This window comes from Rhinopithecus roxellana, chromosome 14 (assembly GCF_007565055.1).
Source record: "Rhinopithecus roxellana isolate Shanxi Qingling chromosome 14, ASM756505v1, whole genome shotgun sequence".
NCBI lineage: Eukaryota > Metazoa > Chordata > Mammalia > Primates > Cercopithecidae > Rhinopithecus > Rhinopithecus roxellana.
This window is the reverse complement of record NC_044562.1, coordinates 17,744,510-17,759,442: the sequence shown is the minus strand read 5'-3', so window position 1 is coordinate 17,759,442 and position 14,933 is coordinate 17,744,510. Positions and strand designations below refer to the sequence as shown.

The 14,933-nt window shown below is 51.8% G+C and overlaps 1 protein-coding gene across 1 annotated transcript; it reads left to right on the top strand.

The window, feature by feature from the left end:
- The first annotated feature begins 6,572 nt into the window (after positions 1 to 6,572).
- TEX44 (testis expressed 44) lies at positions 6,573 to 7,992 on the top strand. Its single transcript, XM_010354579.2, has one exon. The coding sequence runs from the start codon at positions 6,610 to 6,612 to the stop codon at positions 7,846 to 7,848; it is 1,239 nt and encodes a 412-aa protein (XP_010352881.1). The 5' UTR covers positions 6,573 to 6,609; the 3' UTR covers positions 7,849 to 7,992.
- Positions 7,993 to 14,933: the final 6,941 nt, after the last annotated feature.

Below are 14,933 nucleotides of genomic sequence, written 5' to 3'. Positions count from 1 at the left end.
CGGTGCCTATAAAATGCATGATGGTTTTAGTGGGCCACATGAGGGGACATCAAAAACTTTCTATTCTCAACACACACACACAAACACACAAACACACAAAGAAAGAAAGAAAAGAAAGAAAGAAAGAAAGAAAGAAAGAAAGAAAGAAAGAAAGAAAGAAAGAAAGAAAGAAAGAAAGAAAGAAAGAAAGAAAGAAAGAGAATGGCCAGGCGTGGTGGCTCATGCTTGTAATCCCAGCATTTTGGGAGGCCAAGGCAGGCAGATTGCTTGAGCCCAGAAGTTCAAGAGCAGCCTGGGCAACATAGTGAGACTCCATCTCTACAAAATATTTAAAAATTAGCCAGCCATGATGCACACACCTGTAGTCCCAACTACTCAGGAGGCTGAGGTGGGAGGATCCCTTGAACCCAGGAGGTCAAGGCTGAAGTGAGCTATGATTATACCACTGCACTCCAGCCTGGGCAACAGAGTAAGACCCTGTTGAAAGAAAAAAAAGAAAAAAGAGAGAGGGGGAAGAGGAAAGAAACAGAAAGAAAAGAAGAGAAGTGAAGGGAAGGGAAGGGAAAGGAAGGGAAAGAAAAAATAAAAGAAAGAGGGAGGGAGACAGGGAGGAATGAAGGAGGAAGGAAAGAAGGAAAGGAGGGAGGGAAGGAGGGAGGGAAGGAGGGAGGGAAGGAGGGAGGAAGGAAGGAAGGAAGAGGGGAAGGAGGGAGGGAGATGGAAAGATGTGAGGTGATGGATATGTTAATTAGCTTGATTGTAGTGATTATTTCACAGTCTAACATACATCAAAACATTAAGTCAGCCAGGCACAGTGGCTCATGTCTGTAATCCTAGCACTTTGGGAGGCCGAGGCAGGTGGATCACAGGTCAGGTGTTCAAGATCAGCCTGGCCAAGATGGTGAAACCCCATCTCTACTAAAAATACAAAAATTGGCCAGTCGTGGTGACAGGCACCTGTAATCTTGGCTACTTGGGAGGCTGAGGCAGAAGAATCGCTTGAACCCAGGGGCCGGAGGTTGCAGTGAGCTGAGATCATGCCACTGCACTCCAGCCTGGGTGACAGAGTGAGACTCCACCTCAAAAAAAAAAAAAAAAAAAAAATGAAGTCATATGCCTTAAATATACAGGTTTTTATTTCCTGGGTGAAGATAGGGAGCAGGGAGAATTTTCTAACTAAAAGCAGGGAGCAGTATGGGGTGTGGGGCTTTGGAGTCAGGCGGATGCCACTGACCTTGCTATGTGCTTGGTTTCTCTAAGCCTCAGTTTCCTCATCTGAAAAATGGGGAAATAACCCCTGCCCAGCATCGAGCCTACTGGCACTCAGTGCCTTATGCTACTCTTGATTGTTTAGGACTGGAAGATATTCAAACACAGACCAACCATTTGACAGGGATCTTGTAACTGTTAGAATTGGATTAGCATTACGTGTAGCTACATGTAATAGAAAACCAAAAATAATCATTTGGGCACAATAGTGTTATTTTCCCTCACATAAAGGAATTCGAGAGGTTGGCGATAGTCTGGTCTGGTGGCTGCCAGACAGCTCCAACCATGGGACCCAGGGTCCTTCCATCCTTGCTGGGTCCACCCTCTTAGTGTGTGCCTTCCACCCTCAAGATTACCAAGAGGGTTGCTGGACCAATCCTCTTGCTGGACCAAGAGGGTTGCTGTTGCTCCAGCCTTCACATTCCTGATAGGGAGAAGATCAAAAAGATGTTAAACACTTTGAAGGATTCTTTCTGAAGTTCCACTCAATACTTTCTGCTTACTTCTCAATGGCCAGAACATGGTCACATGTTCTTACCTACCGGCAAAGGAGGCTGGGAAGTGTGTTCTTTTAGTTAAGACATAGTGGCTCTCAATAAAATCAGGGTCCTGACACTGTCAAAAGACAAAATTACAACAAGTTTACTTTAAAGCTATCAGTTGGTTTTGTGATTCTAGAATCAGGCAACACTTGATTTCCTAAAATAGAATAAGGGTTCCAATGAATCAAGCAGTGAAAGTTGGCTTTACAGACAGGAAGAGGGTGGAAAAACGCAGAAACTAAAAAACCAAAACCAGGCTAGGTGCAGTGGCTCACGCCTGTAATCCCCGCACTCTGGGAGGTGAGAGGTTCGCTTGAGCCCAGGAGTTAGAAACCAAGTTGGGCAACATGGCGAAGCCCCATCTCTACAAAGAATTTTAAAAATAGCCGGACGTGTCGGCATGTACCTGTAGTCCCAGCTACTCAGGAGGCTGAGGGTGGAGGAGTGATTGAGCCCAGGAGTTCAAGACAGAAGAAAAAAAACAAAATAAAACAGAGGGAACTTCATTATAGTGCCACTTGAAGATTGAAACTGGCCTGTTTCTGTAACGTCACCACTTTGGGAGGCTGAGGCGGGCAGATTCCTTGAGCCCAGGAATTCGGGACCAGCCTGGGCAACATGGTGAAATTCCATCTTTACAAAAAGTAAAAACGAAATTAACCAGGTGTGCTAGAGTGTGCCTGTATTCCCAGCTACTTGGGAGGCTGAAGTAAGAGAATTGCTTCAGCTCAGAGTTGGGATCACACACTGAACTCCAGCCAAGGCCACAGAGCAAGATGCTGTCTCAAAAAAATACCGGGCGAGATGGCTCACATCTGTAATCCCAGCACTTTGGGAGGCTGAGATGGGTGGATCACCTGAGGCCAGGAGTTCGAGACCAGCCTGAGCTGAGGCATGAGAATAGCTTGAACCCAGGAAGCAGAGGTTGCAGTGAGCCGAGATTACACCACTGCACTCCAACCTAGACAACAGAGCAAGACTCTATCTCAAAAAAAGAAACTGGCCCATTTGGGAAGCTGGCAATCATCTCTGTCTCCCAGTGATTTGGAACCTCAGTGTGAGTGACCCCATCTTGACGTTTAGTCCAGTCTGCTGGGGCCTGGTGCCGAAGCCTCATCCGAAGCAGTAGCCTCCTATAATTTCTATTTAGCAATTGTCTGACACTAAGGAAGAAGGTCATCTGGGATGGGCAGCCACCATTCTCTCCAGGACTCCTTCACAAGCTATAGGCTGTACTCATTGGCCCCTCACACTCCAACAAGCCTGGGTTTGCCCTGTGACCTCTGAGGTGGCGGCAGGGTATCTGCGGGGAAAGTAAACACTCAGTGAGCGAGGAGCCTGGTGTCAGAAGTGCAGCCAGCCTCAGAGGGTTAAGGTGGAGGCCGGCTGGGCTGAGTCAGTAAAAGGAGTGTGAAGGGAAGGCCTGACCCCAGAGCAGTGGAGGAGGGAGGGAGCCAGCCAGGAGAGGCAGCAGGAGAGACGACAAGGGCAGAGAGTTTCATGGAGGGGAATTTTCCATACACGCATGACCATGCTGCTGATGGCACAGCTCAGCGCTGGCAGCAGCTGTCACCTGCTGGTGTGGTGGAACCGGTTCTAATGGGAGGCCTCTGTCTGCATCAGCCAGCATCATTACCATGCCAGTCATTAGATATGTCTTTTTTCTTTTTTAAGGCACAGGATCTCGCTCCGTCACCTGGGCTGGGATGCAATGATGTGATCACAGCCTACTGCAGCCTTGAACTCTTGAGCTCAAGAAATCCTCCTCCTGGGTCTCAGCCTCCCCAGTAGCTGGGACTACAGGTGTGCACCACCATGCCCAGCTAATTTTTGGTTTATTTTTTGTAGAGACAGGGTCATACTACTTTGCCCAGGCTGGTCTTGAACTCCTGGGCTCAAGCAATCCTCCCACCTTGGCCTTCCAAAGTTCTGGGTTACAGGCATGAGCCACCATGCCCAGCCCCTCATTCAACATTTTTAATATGCCTCCTGGGTAAGAGAGAGTGCTGGAAAGCTTAGTATTGAAGCCAGACAGGGTTCAAATCCCAGATTCAGCTCTTATTAGTAGTGTGGCTTTGAGTAAGTCACTTATTCTCTGTGAGGCTCAGCATGCCTGTGTGTAAACTGGTATACTAGTAGAACGGTACCTACCCAGAGTTGACGGGTGATGGGAAGGATGCTACGCGCCTTTTCCTGCCCATAAGCTGTCACTAAATGTTAACCGATAACCCCTGGAGAAGCACACACACAACAGACTGAGTCTTCGACTCCAACCATCTTCTTAAGATAGGTTGTTTTTTTTTTTTTTGAGATGGAGTTTCGCCCTTGTTGCCCAGGCTGGAATGCAATGGTGCGATCTCGGCTCACCACAACCTCTGCTTTCCGGTTTCAAGCGATTCTCCTGCCTCAGCCTCCCAAGTAGCTGGGATTACAGGCACACACCACCACGCCCAGCTAATTTTGTATTCTTAGTAGAGACGGGGGTTTCTCCATGTTGGTCAGTCTGGTCTCGAACTCCTGACCTCAGATGATCTGCCCGCCTCAGCCTCCCAAAGTGCTGGGATTACAGCGTGAGCCACCGTGCCTAGCTAAGCACAAGTAGGTGTATCTGGGGTTAATCTTTTCCAAGAAACACTCAGAGGTCTGCAGACATTTTGTTATCCTCTGCCCTCCCAGCCCAGATGAGCAAGGAGAAGATAGAGATTTTTACCCTACATCAAAAGGGTTAACCCCACAGCCACAGATGGGGCTGCCCAGGCCCTTGGCTTTTGCTTATTCCTACTCACCACTGCTGGGAAACTGATTTCCTGCAGGAAGACGGACTAAACTGGGGGTGGTTTTTGGTGTTGTTTGTTGTTGTTGTTGTTGTTTTGTTTATTTTTTTGAAACGGAGTACGTTTTTGCCCAGGCTGGAGCACAATGGCGCGATCTCGGCTCACTGCAACCTCCACTCCCTGGGTTCAAGTGATTCTTCTGCCTCAGCCTCCCGAGTAGCTGGGATTACAGGCGCCCGCCGCCACGCCCAGCTACTTTTTGTGTTTTTAGTAGAAATGGGGCTTCACCATGTTGGCCAGGCTGGTCTCAAACTCCTGAGGAAGAAGGTCATCTGGGATGGGCAGCCACCATTCTCTCCAGGACTCCTTCACAAGCTATAGGCTGTACTCATTGGCCCCTCACACTCCAACAAGCCTGGGTTTGCCCTGTGACCTCTGAGGTGGCGGCAGGGTATCTGCGGGGAAAGTAAACACTCAGTGAGCGAGGAGCCTGGTGTCAGAAGTGCAGCCAGCCTCAGAGGGTTAAGGTGGAGGCCGGCTGGGCTGAGTCAGTAAAAGGAGTGTGAAGGGAAGGCCTGACCCCAGAGCAGTGGAGGAGGGAGGGAGCCAGCCAGGAGAGGCAGCAGGAGAGACGACAAGGGCAGAGAGTTTCATGGAGGGGAATTTTCCATACACGCATGACCATGCTGCTGATGGCACAGCTCAGCGCTGGCAGCAGCTGTCACCTGCTGGTGTGGTGGAACCGGTTCTAATGGGAGGCCTCTGTCTGCATCAGCCAGCATCATTACCATGCCAGTCATTAGATATGTCTTTTTTCTTTTTTTTTTTTTTTTTTTTTTTTTTTTTTGAGACAGAGTCTCGCTCTGTTGCCCAGGCTGGAGTGCAGTGGCACGATCTCGGCTCACTGCAAACTCCGTCTCCCGGGTTTATGCCATTCTCCTGCCTCCCGAGTAGCTGGGACTACAGGCGCCCGCCACCTTGCCCGGCTAGTTTTTGTATTTTTTTAGTAGAGACGGGGTTTCACCGTGTTCGCCAGGATGGTCTCGATCTCCTGACCTCGTGATCCGCCCGTCTCGGCCTCCCAAAGTGCTGGGATTATAGGCTTGAGCCACCGCGCCCGGCCGTCTTTTTTCTTTTTTAAGGCACAGGATCTCGCTCCGTCACCTGGGCTGGGATGCAATGATGTGATCACAGCCTACTGCAGCCTTGAACTCTTGAGCTCAAGAAATCCTCCTCCTGGGTCTCAGCCTCCCCAGTAGCTGATCCACCCACCTCAGCCTCCCAGAGTGCTGGGATTACAGGAGTGAGCCATGATGCCCAGCCTAAATTGGGGTCTTGAGACACCAGTAGAGACAGAGAGGTGCCGGGAGGGGTCCCTTATAAACACTGTTCAACATCTGCATCCCTTCTCATTTGTCAAAGTCACAACTCTCACTCCTCCTGTGGCCCTGTGGCTGTACTCCCCCCTGTACACATGCCTCCAGCCCATTCCAGAATATTTGTCATTTTTCCCCTATGTACCGGCAAAGTTGGCAACAAACTGTCCCACAGATTTAGCACACTTGGAAGGCTGCTCCAGAAGCTCAAGACCCTTGTTCTAGCTGGGCGTGGTGGCTCACGCCTGTAATCCCAGCACTTTGGGAGGCTGAGGCGGGTGGATCACAAGGTCAGGAGATCGAGACCATCCTGGCTAACATGGTGAAACTCCGTCTCTACTAAAAATACAAAAAATTAGCTGGGCGTGGTGGCGGGCACCTGTAGTCCCAGCTACTCGGGAGGCTGAGGCAGGAGAATGGCGTGAACCTGGGAGGTGGAGCTTGCAGTGAGCCGAGATCATGCCACTGCACTCCAGTCTGGGAGACACAGCGAGACTCCATCTCAAAAAAAAAAAAAAGACCCTTGCTCTATGGGTACCTGTGACATCACCAGTGGCCACAGTCCCTTGTGACCTCACCACTTGGACAACTCAGCCCAGCTGGGTTGCAGCCACTCCCTCCAACTGCCACAAATAGCAAAGGGCATAGATGACCCCAGGAGAGCCCTCAGGAGAGGCCGGCTCCACCAGCAGCCCCACACATGGCACTCCTGGGTCCCCCCTGGGCAGCATGGCTAACAGCGTGTCTAGGGACAGCCCAGCAGGAGGACCCCAAGGTCAGGTCCCACTCACAACAGATGTCTTGGCGGTGAGCAGCTCTGCCGCATCCACTGACCAGCAGGATATAGATCAGGCCTCCTTCAAGACGGCCACCCCCGAGGCCATGTCAACATCTGGAGACAAAGACAAGGGTGCAGTTGTTCCAGAACATGGCCAGAAGACACCTAGAAAAATCACACCTCTGCTTCCCAGCCAAAACCCAAGTCCCCTGCAAACATCTATGAGCCTTCAGAATCCAACGTGGGACAGGCAGGTTCAAGACGCAAGGACAAGTCAGAGTCTAGCGGTTTTCCCAAGTCACCTCCTGGGTAAGGACAAGACATCACAAATGGCGAGCGTTCCTGAGAGAGAGCTGGAGTCAGCCCCCTCTGCCCCCAGTGCTGAGCTACAGCTCACCCAGCACATGGAGGCTCAGCCCGTCGGGAGTGATGCTGACCACGTCACCGCAGGTGTCAATGGCCAGCATGGCCCTCAGGCTGCCAGCACCACCAAGGCTGCTGAGGAGAAAGCTGAGCATCCAAAGGCCCCACACCCTGAAGCTGAAGCTTTGCCATCTGATGAGTCCCCAGTGGCAATGGGGGCACATGTGGTGGATGGCTTAGGAGACCTGCAGGCTTGGTTCTTCCCTCCACCTCCAGCAGGCAGTGTGTCCCTGTCGCCTGGCCCCCACGAGGTGGCCCTGGGGAGGAGGCCCCTGGACGCCAGCCTGTACATGGCCAGTGAGGAGAATGGCTACATGTGCTCCATGACCAGCCTGCTGGGCAGGGGCGAGGGCTCCATCAGCTCCCTGGCAGACATCCTGGTGTGGTCCGAGACCACCATGGGCATGGCCATAGCCACAGGCTTCCTGGACTCCGGCCACAGCACCGTGGCAGATCTGCTGCACAGCTCGGGGCCCAGATTGCGCTCGGTCCCCAGCCTGCTGGGAAGCGTCAGCTCGGCCTTCTCCTCTGGGCTGATGTCAGGGACTGGCTCAGCCCTGCGCACCCTCACCCATGTGCTGGAGACAGTGGAGCAGAGGACCGTGGAGGGCATCCGCTCGGCCGTGCGCTACCTGACCAGCCACCTCACCCCACGCCGGTTCCAGGCTGACCCCAATTATGATTAGATCCCTGCACAGGGACCCCCGAAGGCCTGGCTCAGTGGCCTCCAGAGATCCCTGGGACCCTCACGCCCTGCTCCCTTGCCCATTCTTGCTCTGGACGGTTCCCCCAGCCCATGCAATAAATCACCAGAGAGCGTTTATTTCTAAGCACCAGCCTCCTCCCTTGGGGTGCAGTGAGCAACAAAGCGGTGACAGGACAGGAGGGCTCAGGGTGTGGTGGAAACGACGTCTCCTGAGGGTTTCTCAGGGGTTGGGGGCAAATGTGCAGACACAGAAGAGCCTGGGCAGAGCTGGGGGCAGTGTGGTGGGGGATATCTCAGACCTGCAAAAACCCATCCCTACTGAACCTCCACCCAGGTAAGCTCCCAAGCAGCCTTCCCTGGGGCCTAGGCTGGCCCAGCAGGCTCAGGCTGAGAGGCACAAGAGGCTGTACCATTGACAGTGCTGAGTCAAACCATGTGGGTTCAAACCCCAGCGCCAGCACTTGCCCTGGGCGAATCACGTCACTCTCAGCCTACTTAGCTGTAGAAAGGAGAGAATAAATCCACACCATGACGCTGTTATAAGACAGAAGGGAAGCGATGGAGGCCGTAATGCATGGTGTCTGGCACTTGATAAGCCCACACATGGTGGCTGCCATTATCATTATCCTCCGATGAGCTGGGGGTGCAGAGGGAGCAGGAGTCTAAGCAAACCAACTGTCCCGGTTTGCCTCAGACTAAGGGAGTTTCTGGGTTGTAGGACTTTCATATTTAAAACTGGAAAACCCCAGGAAAACTAGGATGAGTTGCTCACCTTAGATCTAGGTCTCTTTACATGGTGTTTACTCTTGTCTGTGAAGACATGCATCTGGGAAAGCATTAGCGAGGCCCGGCCTTGAGTGCAGCGATGGGGCAGCCATCTGCTTCGGAAGCCGTCAGCCCACCCTCTGGCTAGACCCTGTGCAGCACCTGGTGGTGTGACCTGGTAAGTGATGCCCCAGCTGGATGTCCACTCCGGCCCTGCCCTTAGCTGAGTGCCCTCAGCAGCTCTCACCCGCACGCTTTCATGTGCGGCCCTGGCCACGGATGGTTCACTCGTCCTTCCTGGTTCCCAGCAGAGTCTCCAAGTGGGAGCCCTGGGGCCACAGCCAGCCAACTGATGGGTTGTTTGACCTACATAGTGCTTCTCAAATTGTAAACTAATGGCTAGCATTTAAAAAATAGATCTTACAGCCAGGTGGAGTGGCTCATATCTGCACTTTGGGAGGCCGAAGTGGGTGGATCACTTGAGCTCAGGAGTTCGAGACCAGCCTGGCCAACGTGGTGAAACCTGGTCTCTACTAAAAATACAAAAAAATTAACTGGACATAGTGGTGCAGGCCTGTAATCCCAACTACTCAGGAGGCTGAGGCAGGAGAATTGCTTGAACCTGGGAGGCGGAGGTTGCAGTGAACCAAGATCACACCACTGCACTCTAGCCTGGGTGACAAGAGCAAGACTCCATCTCAAAAAAAAAAAAAAAGATTTTGCATTAAAATCTGGATTTCTGCTTCTCTGGGAAAATCTAGGGCCCTCATTTCTTCAGGACCCCAGGCAGCAAAACTGCCTGCTTTAGGGTGTATGTGCTCACTATCCACCACAGCCCACCTGGCCTGCATCAGTGACCCATGTCACCAGCCCCGCCCCACGCTGCAGAAGGCTCACATGAGGAAGGGTGATGCCAGGCCCCAAGGTGGATACAAAGATGAGCCCGGTGTGCATACCTGCTTCCTCCAGGAGCTGCCACTTTCTTTTTTTCTTTCTTTGGATGGAGTCTTGCTCTGTTACCCAGGCTGGAGTGCAGCGGGATGCCATCTCGGCTCACTGCAACCTACATCTCCCAGGTTCAAGCGATTCTTCTGCCTCAGCCTCCTGAGTAGCTGGGATTACAGGTGCCCAGTACCATGCCCAGCTAAGGTTTTGTATTTTTTAGTAGAGATAGGGTTTCCCCATATTGGCCAGGCTGGTCTTGAACTCTTAACCTCAGGTGATCCGCCCACCTCGGTCTCTCAAAGTGCTGGGATTATGGGCATGAGCCACCTTGCCCGGCCCAGGAGCTGCCACTTTCTGTAGGTGCAACGGGAACTGTCCCCATGTCATGAAAGCAATTAATTCAGAGGAGTGAGATTGTGGATTTAGATCCCAGTAATCAGGGGATTCTCAAAGAAGCAATTAAGCCAGTCCCTAAAAGAGAGAAGGAGGATGCCTCCTGGACAGAGGTAATAAGAACAAAAGCCGGCCGGGCGCGGTGGCTCAAGCCTGTAATCCCAGCACTTTGGGAGGCCGAGATGGGCGGATCACAAGGTCAGGAGATGGAGACCACCCTGGCTAACATGGTGAAACCCCGTCTCTACTAAAAAATACAAAAAACTAGCCGGGCGAGGTGGTGGGCGCCTGTAGTCCCAGCTACTCGGGAGGCTGAGGCAGGAGAATGGCGTGAACCCGGGAGGCGGAGCTTGCAGTGAGCTGAGATCCGGCCACTGCAGTCCAGCCTGGGCCACAGAGCAAGACTCCGTCTCAAAAAAAAAAAAAAAAGAACAAAAGCTGAGGCAGGCATGGTGGGGGTGCTGGGGGATGGTTGTGAGCAACTAGGGCCCACTGCAGAGGGCAATGCAGTTGCCAGGGTGACCTCAAAATGTGCTCATTCATGCTTTCTTTCTTTCTTTTTTTTTTTTTTTTTGAGATGTATTCTCACTCTGTCACCCAGGCTGGAGTGCAATGGTGCAATCTCAGCTCACTGCAATCTCTGCCTCCTGGTTCAAGTGATTCTCCTGCCTCAGCCTCCCAAGTAGCTGGGATTACAGGCATGCACCACCATGCCCGGCTAATTTCTGTATTTTAGGAGAGATGGGGTTTTGCCATGTTGGCAAGGCTGGTCTCATACCCCTGACCTCAAGTAATCTGCCCGCCTCAGACTCCCAAAGTGTTGGGATTACAGGCATGAGCCGCCATGCCCAGTCTCACTCATGCTTTCAATAAAAAAAAAATTTTTTTTTAGATGGAGTCTTGCTCTGTCACCCAGACTGGAATGCAGTGGTGCAATCTCGACTCGCTGCAACCTCCGCCTCCTGGGTTCAAGCAATTTGCCTGTCTCAGCCTCCTGAGTAGCTGGGATTACAGGCATGCACCACCATGCCCAGCTAATTTTTGTATTTTTAGTACAATTGGGGTTTCACCATGTTGGCCACACTGGTCTCGAACTCCTGACCTCAGGCAATCCTCCCTCCTCAGTCTCCCAAAATGCTGGGATTACAGGCGTGAGCCACCGTGCCCGGCCTCAACAAACATTTTTTGAACATCCATTATGTACCAGGCACTGCTAGACCCTGAGACCACAAGGGTGAACCAGCCATCAGAAGGAACAGAAACCTAACTCAAACCAGATTAAGCAAAGACATGAGTCAACTAGCACAACGGCCGGGTGTGGGCTGGGCCAGGCCAGGGCCAGGGCTCACCCTGGTCCTCAGGGCTCTGCCGTTCCCACTCAGCTCCCCGGGGCTGGCCCCCTCCGTGCTCAGGAAGCTCAGTCACCTTCCAAGAAAAGAGAAGCTTGTTCCCACTGGCTCTGGCAGGAGAGTTGGGGGAGGACGCTGCCGGGCCTGGCTTGGTGCCTGTGCCCTCCCCTGAACCAATCACTGAGGCCACAGGAATGAAATCTCTCATCACCTGGCCTGGGGCCAGGGTCAGACCAGAATTGGGGCCTTCCCAGGGGAAGGGATGCTGGGCCCACAGCCAGCAGAGTGGTAGCAAGTATGTCCTTTGGGTTCAGCTGCCTTGAATCCTGACTCTCCCTCCCACAAACTGTGTCACCTTCAACTTCCATGCTCAGCTTTCTCACCTACAAAGTGATAATAGTACCTTCCCACAGGACTGTTGTGAGGATTAAATGAGTTAATGTCTCAAGTGCCTAGAACAGTGCCTGGCATGTAGTCGAGTGCTATGTGGTCACAGTCGTCCTGATGATTACTGCAGACGGGCCTGCGCAGCTGTGTGCCAGGGCATTCATGACTTCATTACAAGGGGAGTGAACATGGGGGTGCGGCAGCTGCACACTGGCAGTTACCTGAGCTGAGTCTTTGCTGTTGGAGAGAGAAGGGCAAAGGCCTGGCAGCATGGCGATGGTGCCACCCTCGTGCAGGAGGGTGATGGGGGTGGGGGTTGCTCTATGAAGAGATAGTCCAGACCTGTGGCACTCAGGCTGGCAGGGAGGGGTGGCAAAGCAAAGGGAAAGGAGACATCGCAGGTGACCAGCTGGATTGAGGGGCCAGGAAAACAACCATCATGATTCCTGGGTGGTTTGAGCCTGGGCAGTTAGGAGACTTGAGGTGTCCCTGACAGATGGTGGGACATGAGGAAAGGGTTAGTGGAAGCTGGTGGGAAAGGACTGGATCATGTGTTTGTTTTTTTGTTTGCTTTTGTTGTTTTTTTGTTTGTTTGTTTTATTTTGTTTTTGTTTTTACAATTTTTTCTCGCTACGTTGCCCAGGCTGGTCCCAAACTCCTGGGCTCAAGCAATCCTCCCGCCTCGGCCTCCCAAAGTGCTGGGTTACAGGCATGAGCCACTGTTCCAGCCATGTTTGCTCTTAGAAATGTTGAGTTTCAGCCAGGCACGGTGCTGTAATCCCAGCACTTTGGGAGGCTGAGGAGAGTGAATCACCTGAGATCAGGAGTTTGAGACCAGCCTGGCCAACATGGTGAAACCCTGTCTCTATTAAAAATACAAAAAAATTAGCCACGTGTGGTGGTGGGAACCTGTAATCCCAGCTACTCGGGAGGCTGAGGCAGGAGAATCGCTTGAACCCGGGAAGCAGAAGTTGCAGTGAGCCAAGATCGCGCCATTGCACTCCAGCCTGGACAACAATAGTGAAACTCCATCTCAAAAGAAAAAGAAAAGTGGCAAGCTAGCACACTTTTTCCCATCAAAGTGTTTATGAGGGGCTCCTATTGACACCTAGAGGTCACTGCTACTCAACAAGGACATAGCTCATGCCCAGAACAGGGAAAAGTTATGAAGTCCCACTGGAACCACACAGCTCTGCCTTGCATTGCATTCTGCACGGCCAAGTTCCCAGTCCCCCAGGGGGCTGTGACAGCCACGCCACATTGGTTGCTTTGAGTCCCCAGGGCCCCACCCCGGCCGACTCACTCTGTGCTGCCTTGAAACCCACTCAGTCCAGTGTCTGCTGGACGGACCCTCCCTGCTAGCTCTTCTTGATCCTCCCCTCTTTGCTGTGGGGTAAACAGTTGTGTTGGCAAACTCACCTGGCAACACATGAGGACCCCCAGGGATCCAATTACTATCACACCTGGGGAGGCTGTCAGGGATGCATGCTCAGGGCCGGGGTATCCAGTACAGAAGGAAAGGGTACGCTCCAGCTCAGGATGGATGGCTGAGGGAGACATTGTACAGTGAGAAAGAAAAAGCCCAGAGACAAGAGAAGAAGAGGAAGCAGTTCTCAAAACAAAACACAGGAGCAGTCAGCAAGTGGGGTGACCTGGCCCATTATGGGGACCTTGGCTTGAAGGTATAGGTGATCACCCCCAAAATGTGCCACTTTGGCATAAGGATTATTTGAGCTGAAGGCAATTGAGAAAAAGCAAACAAGATGAGCTTTCTGCCCTTCCCTTTCTGCCTGAAAAACAGAGTGTACATTTCCTTGTGAAGCCCCTCACCTTGCCCATACCAGAAAGGGGAGAACGGCCTTATCACTGGGGAGAGAGATGGAACCGAGAAGCATCTACACAGACAAGCCTTATTACATAGCCCTATCTACCATAGTGTCCCCCATATGTTTACCTTCCCACAGCTTACCACCCTTAAAAAGTCCAGAAGCCACTTTCCTTTGCCTTATCACGTCTCCACAAATTTATCATCCTTTGTTAGTATGGTATAAAGCCATCAAGTCTGCTGGGGTTTCTCTTCTATGAAGCACCACCACCTCCCCCATGCCAGGTAACACTTTTAACATTAAGGAGTCATGCTGAACCTATTCTGGTTTAGGGGTCCACTCGATTTGAAAAACAAAAATAAAACTTTTAACATCAACTAAAACGTGTATGTCTTTTCTCTGTTTTGTTTTTGTTTGTTTGTTTTTGTTTCTGTTGTTTTGAGACAGAGTCTCACTCTGTTGCCCAGTCTGGAGTGCAATGGCACCTCGGCTCACTGCAACCTCTGCCTCCCAGGTTCAAGCAAGTCTCCTGCCTCACCCTCCCAAGTAGCTGGGATTACAGGCATGTACCACTATACCTGGCTAATTTTTGTATTTTTAATAGAGATGGAGTTTCACCATGTCTGGCAGGCTGGTCTTGAACTTCTGACGTCAAGTGATTGGCCCGCCTTGGCCTCCCAAAGTGCTGGGATTCCAGGCGTCAGCCACCACACCCAGTCCTTTTCTCCTGTTAATCTGTCATTTGTCCAATTATTTTGCAGACCCAGCTACTGAACCTGAGAGGGTAGGGAATACTTTTTCCTCCCCTGCAAAGGCCCCATGTGGTCCACTGCGTCCAACGGATGAAAACTGAATAAGGGGGGAGCACTATTAACTATTGAGGAGAAGCAGTTAATAGAGACAGAAGGAGAGGATAAAGAATGAGCAGTAGAATAAAAAGATGGCTGTGTGTAGGGTCCTCTTCTGTGTTGAGAAGTGAGGTATAACAAAGCCATAAATTCATCCCTACAAAGCCTGGCACTTACTCAACGTATCAGGGAGCCTGGTTCTCGGCGCCTTCTTGTTTATATGTTAGGGTTAACGTTTAAAAACAATCAGCATTTCTCCAGGATCAATAGCCATCTTTTTGGTGTGTTCTGCCAGGAGACACTGGCCAAGTAAGCTGAGGTCTGCACCGGCCAATAGGCATGGAGGCTGGACCAGGAGCCAGCAGGGCAGGCACAATGTCCTAACACCTGAGCCCAGTAGGGGATGGACTAAGGGGAGGGCACCAACAAGTCCTGGCAGACATCAGAAGGGTGTCTACTAGGCCGACCCGGCCTACCCGGCCTCCATCCCAAGGTTGGACTGTCCTGACCCCCTCAAAGAAGGCCTTGCTCCTCCAGCCTCTGAGAGTACTG

Excerpts from the sequence above, each read along its gene's own strand:
- TEX44 (XM_010354579.2), top strand. The coding sequence starts at position 6,610 with ATGACCCCAGGAGAGCCCTCAGGAGAGGCCGGCTCCACCAGCAGCCCC.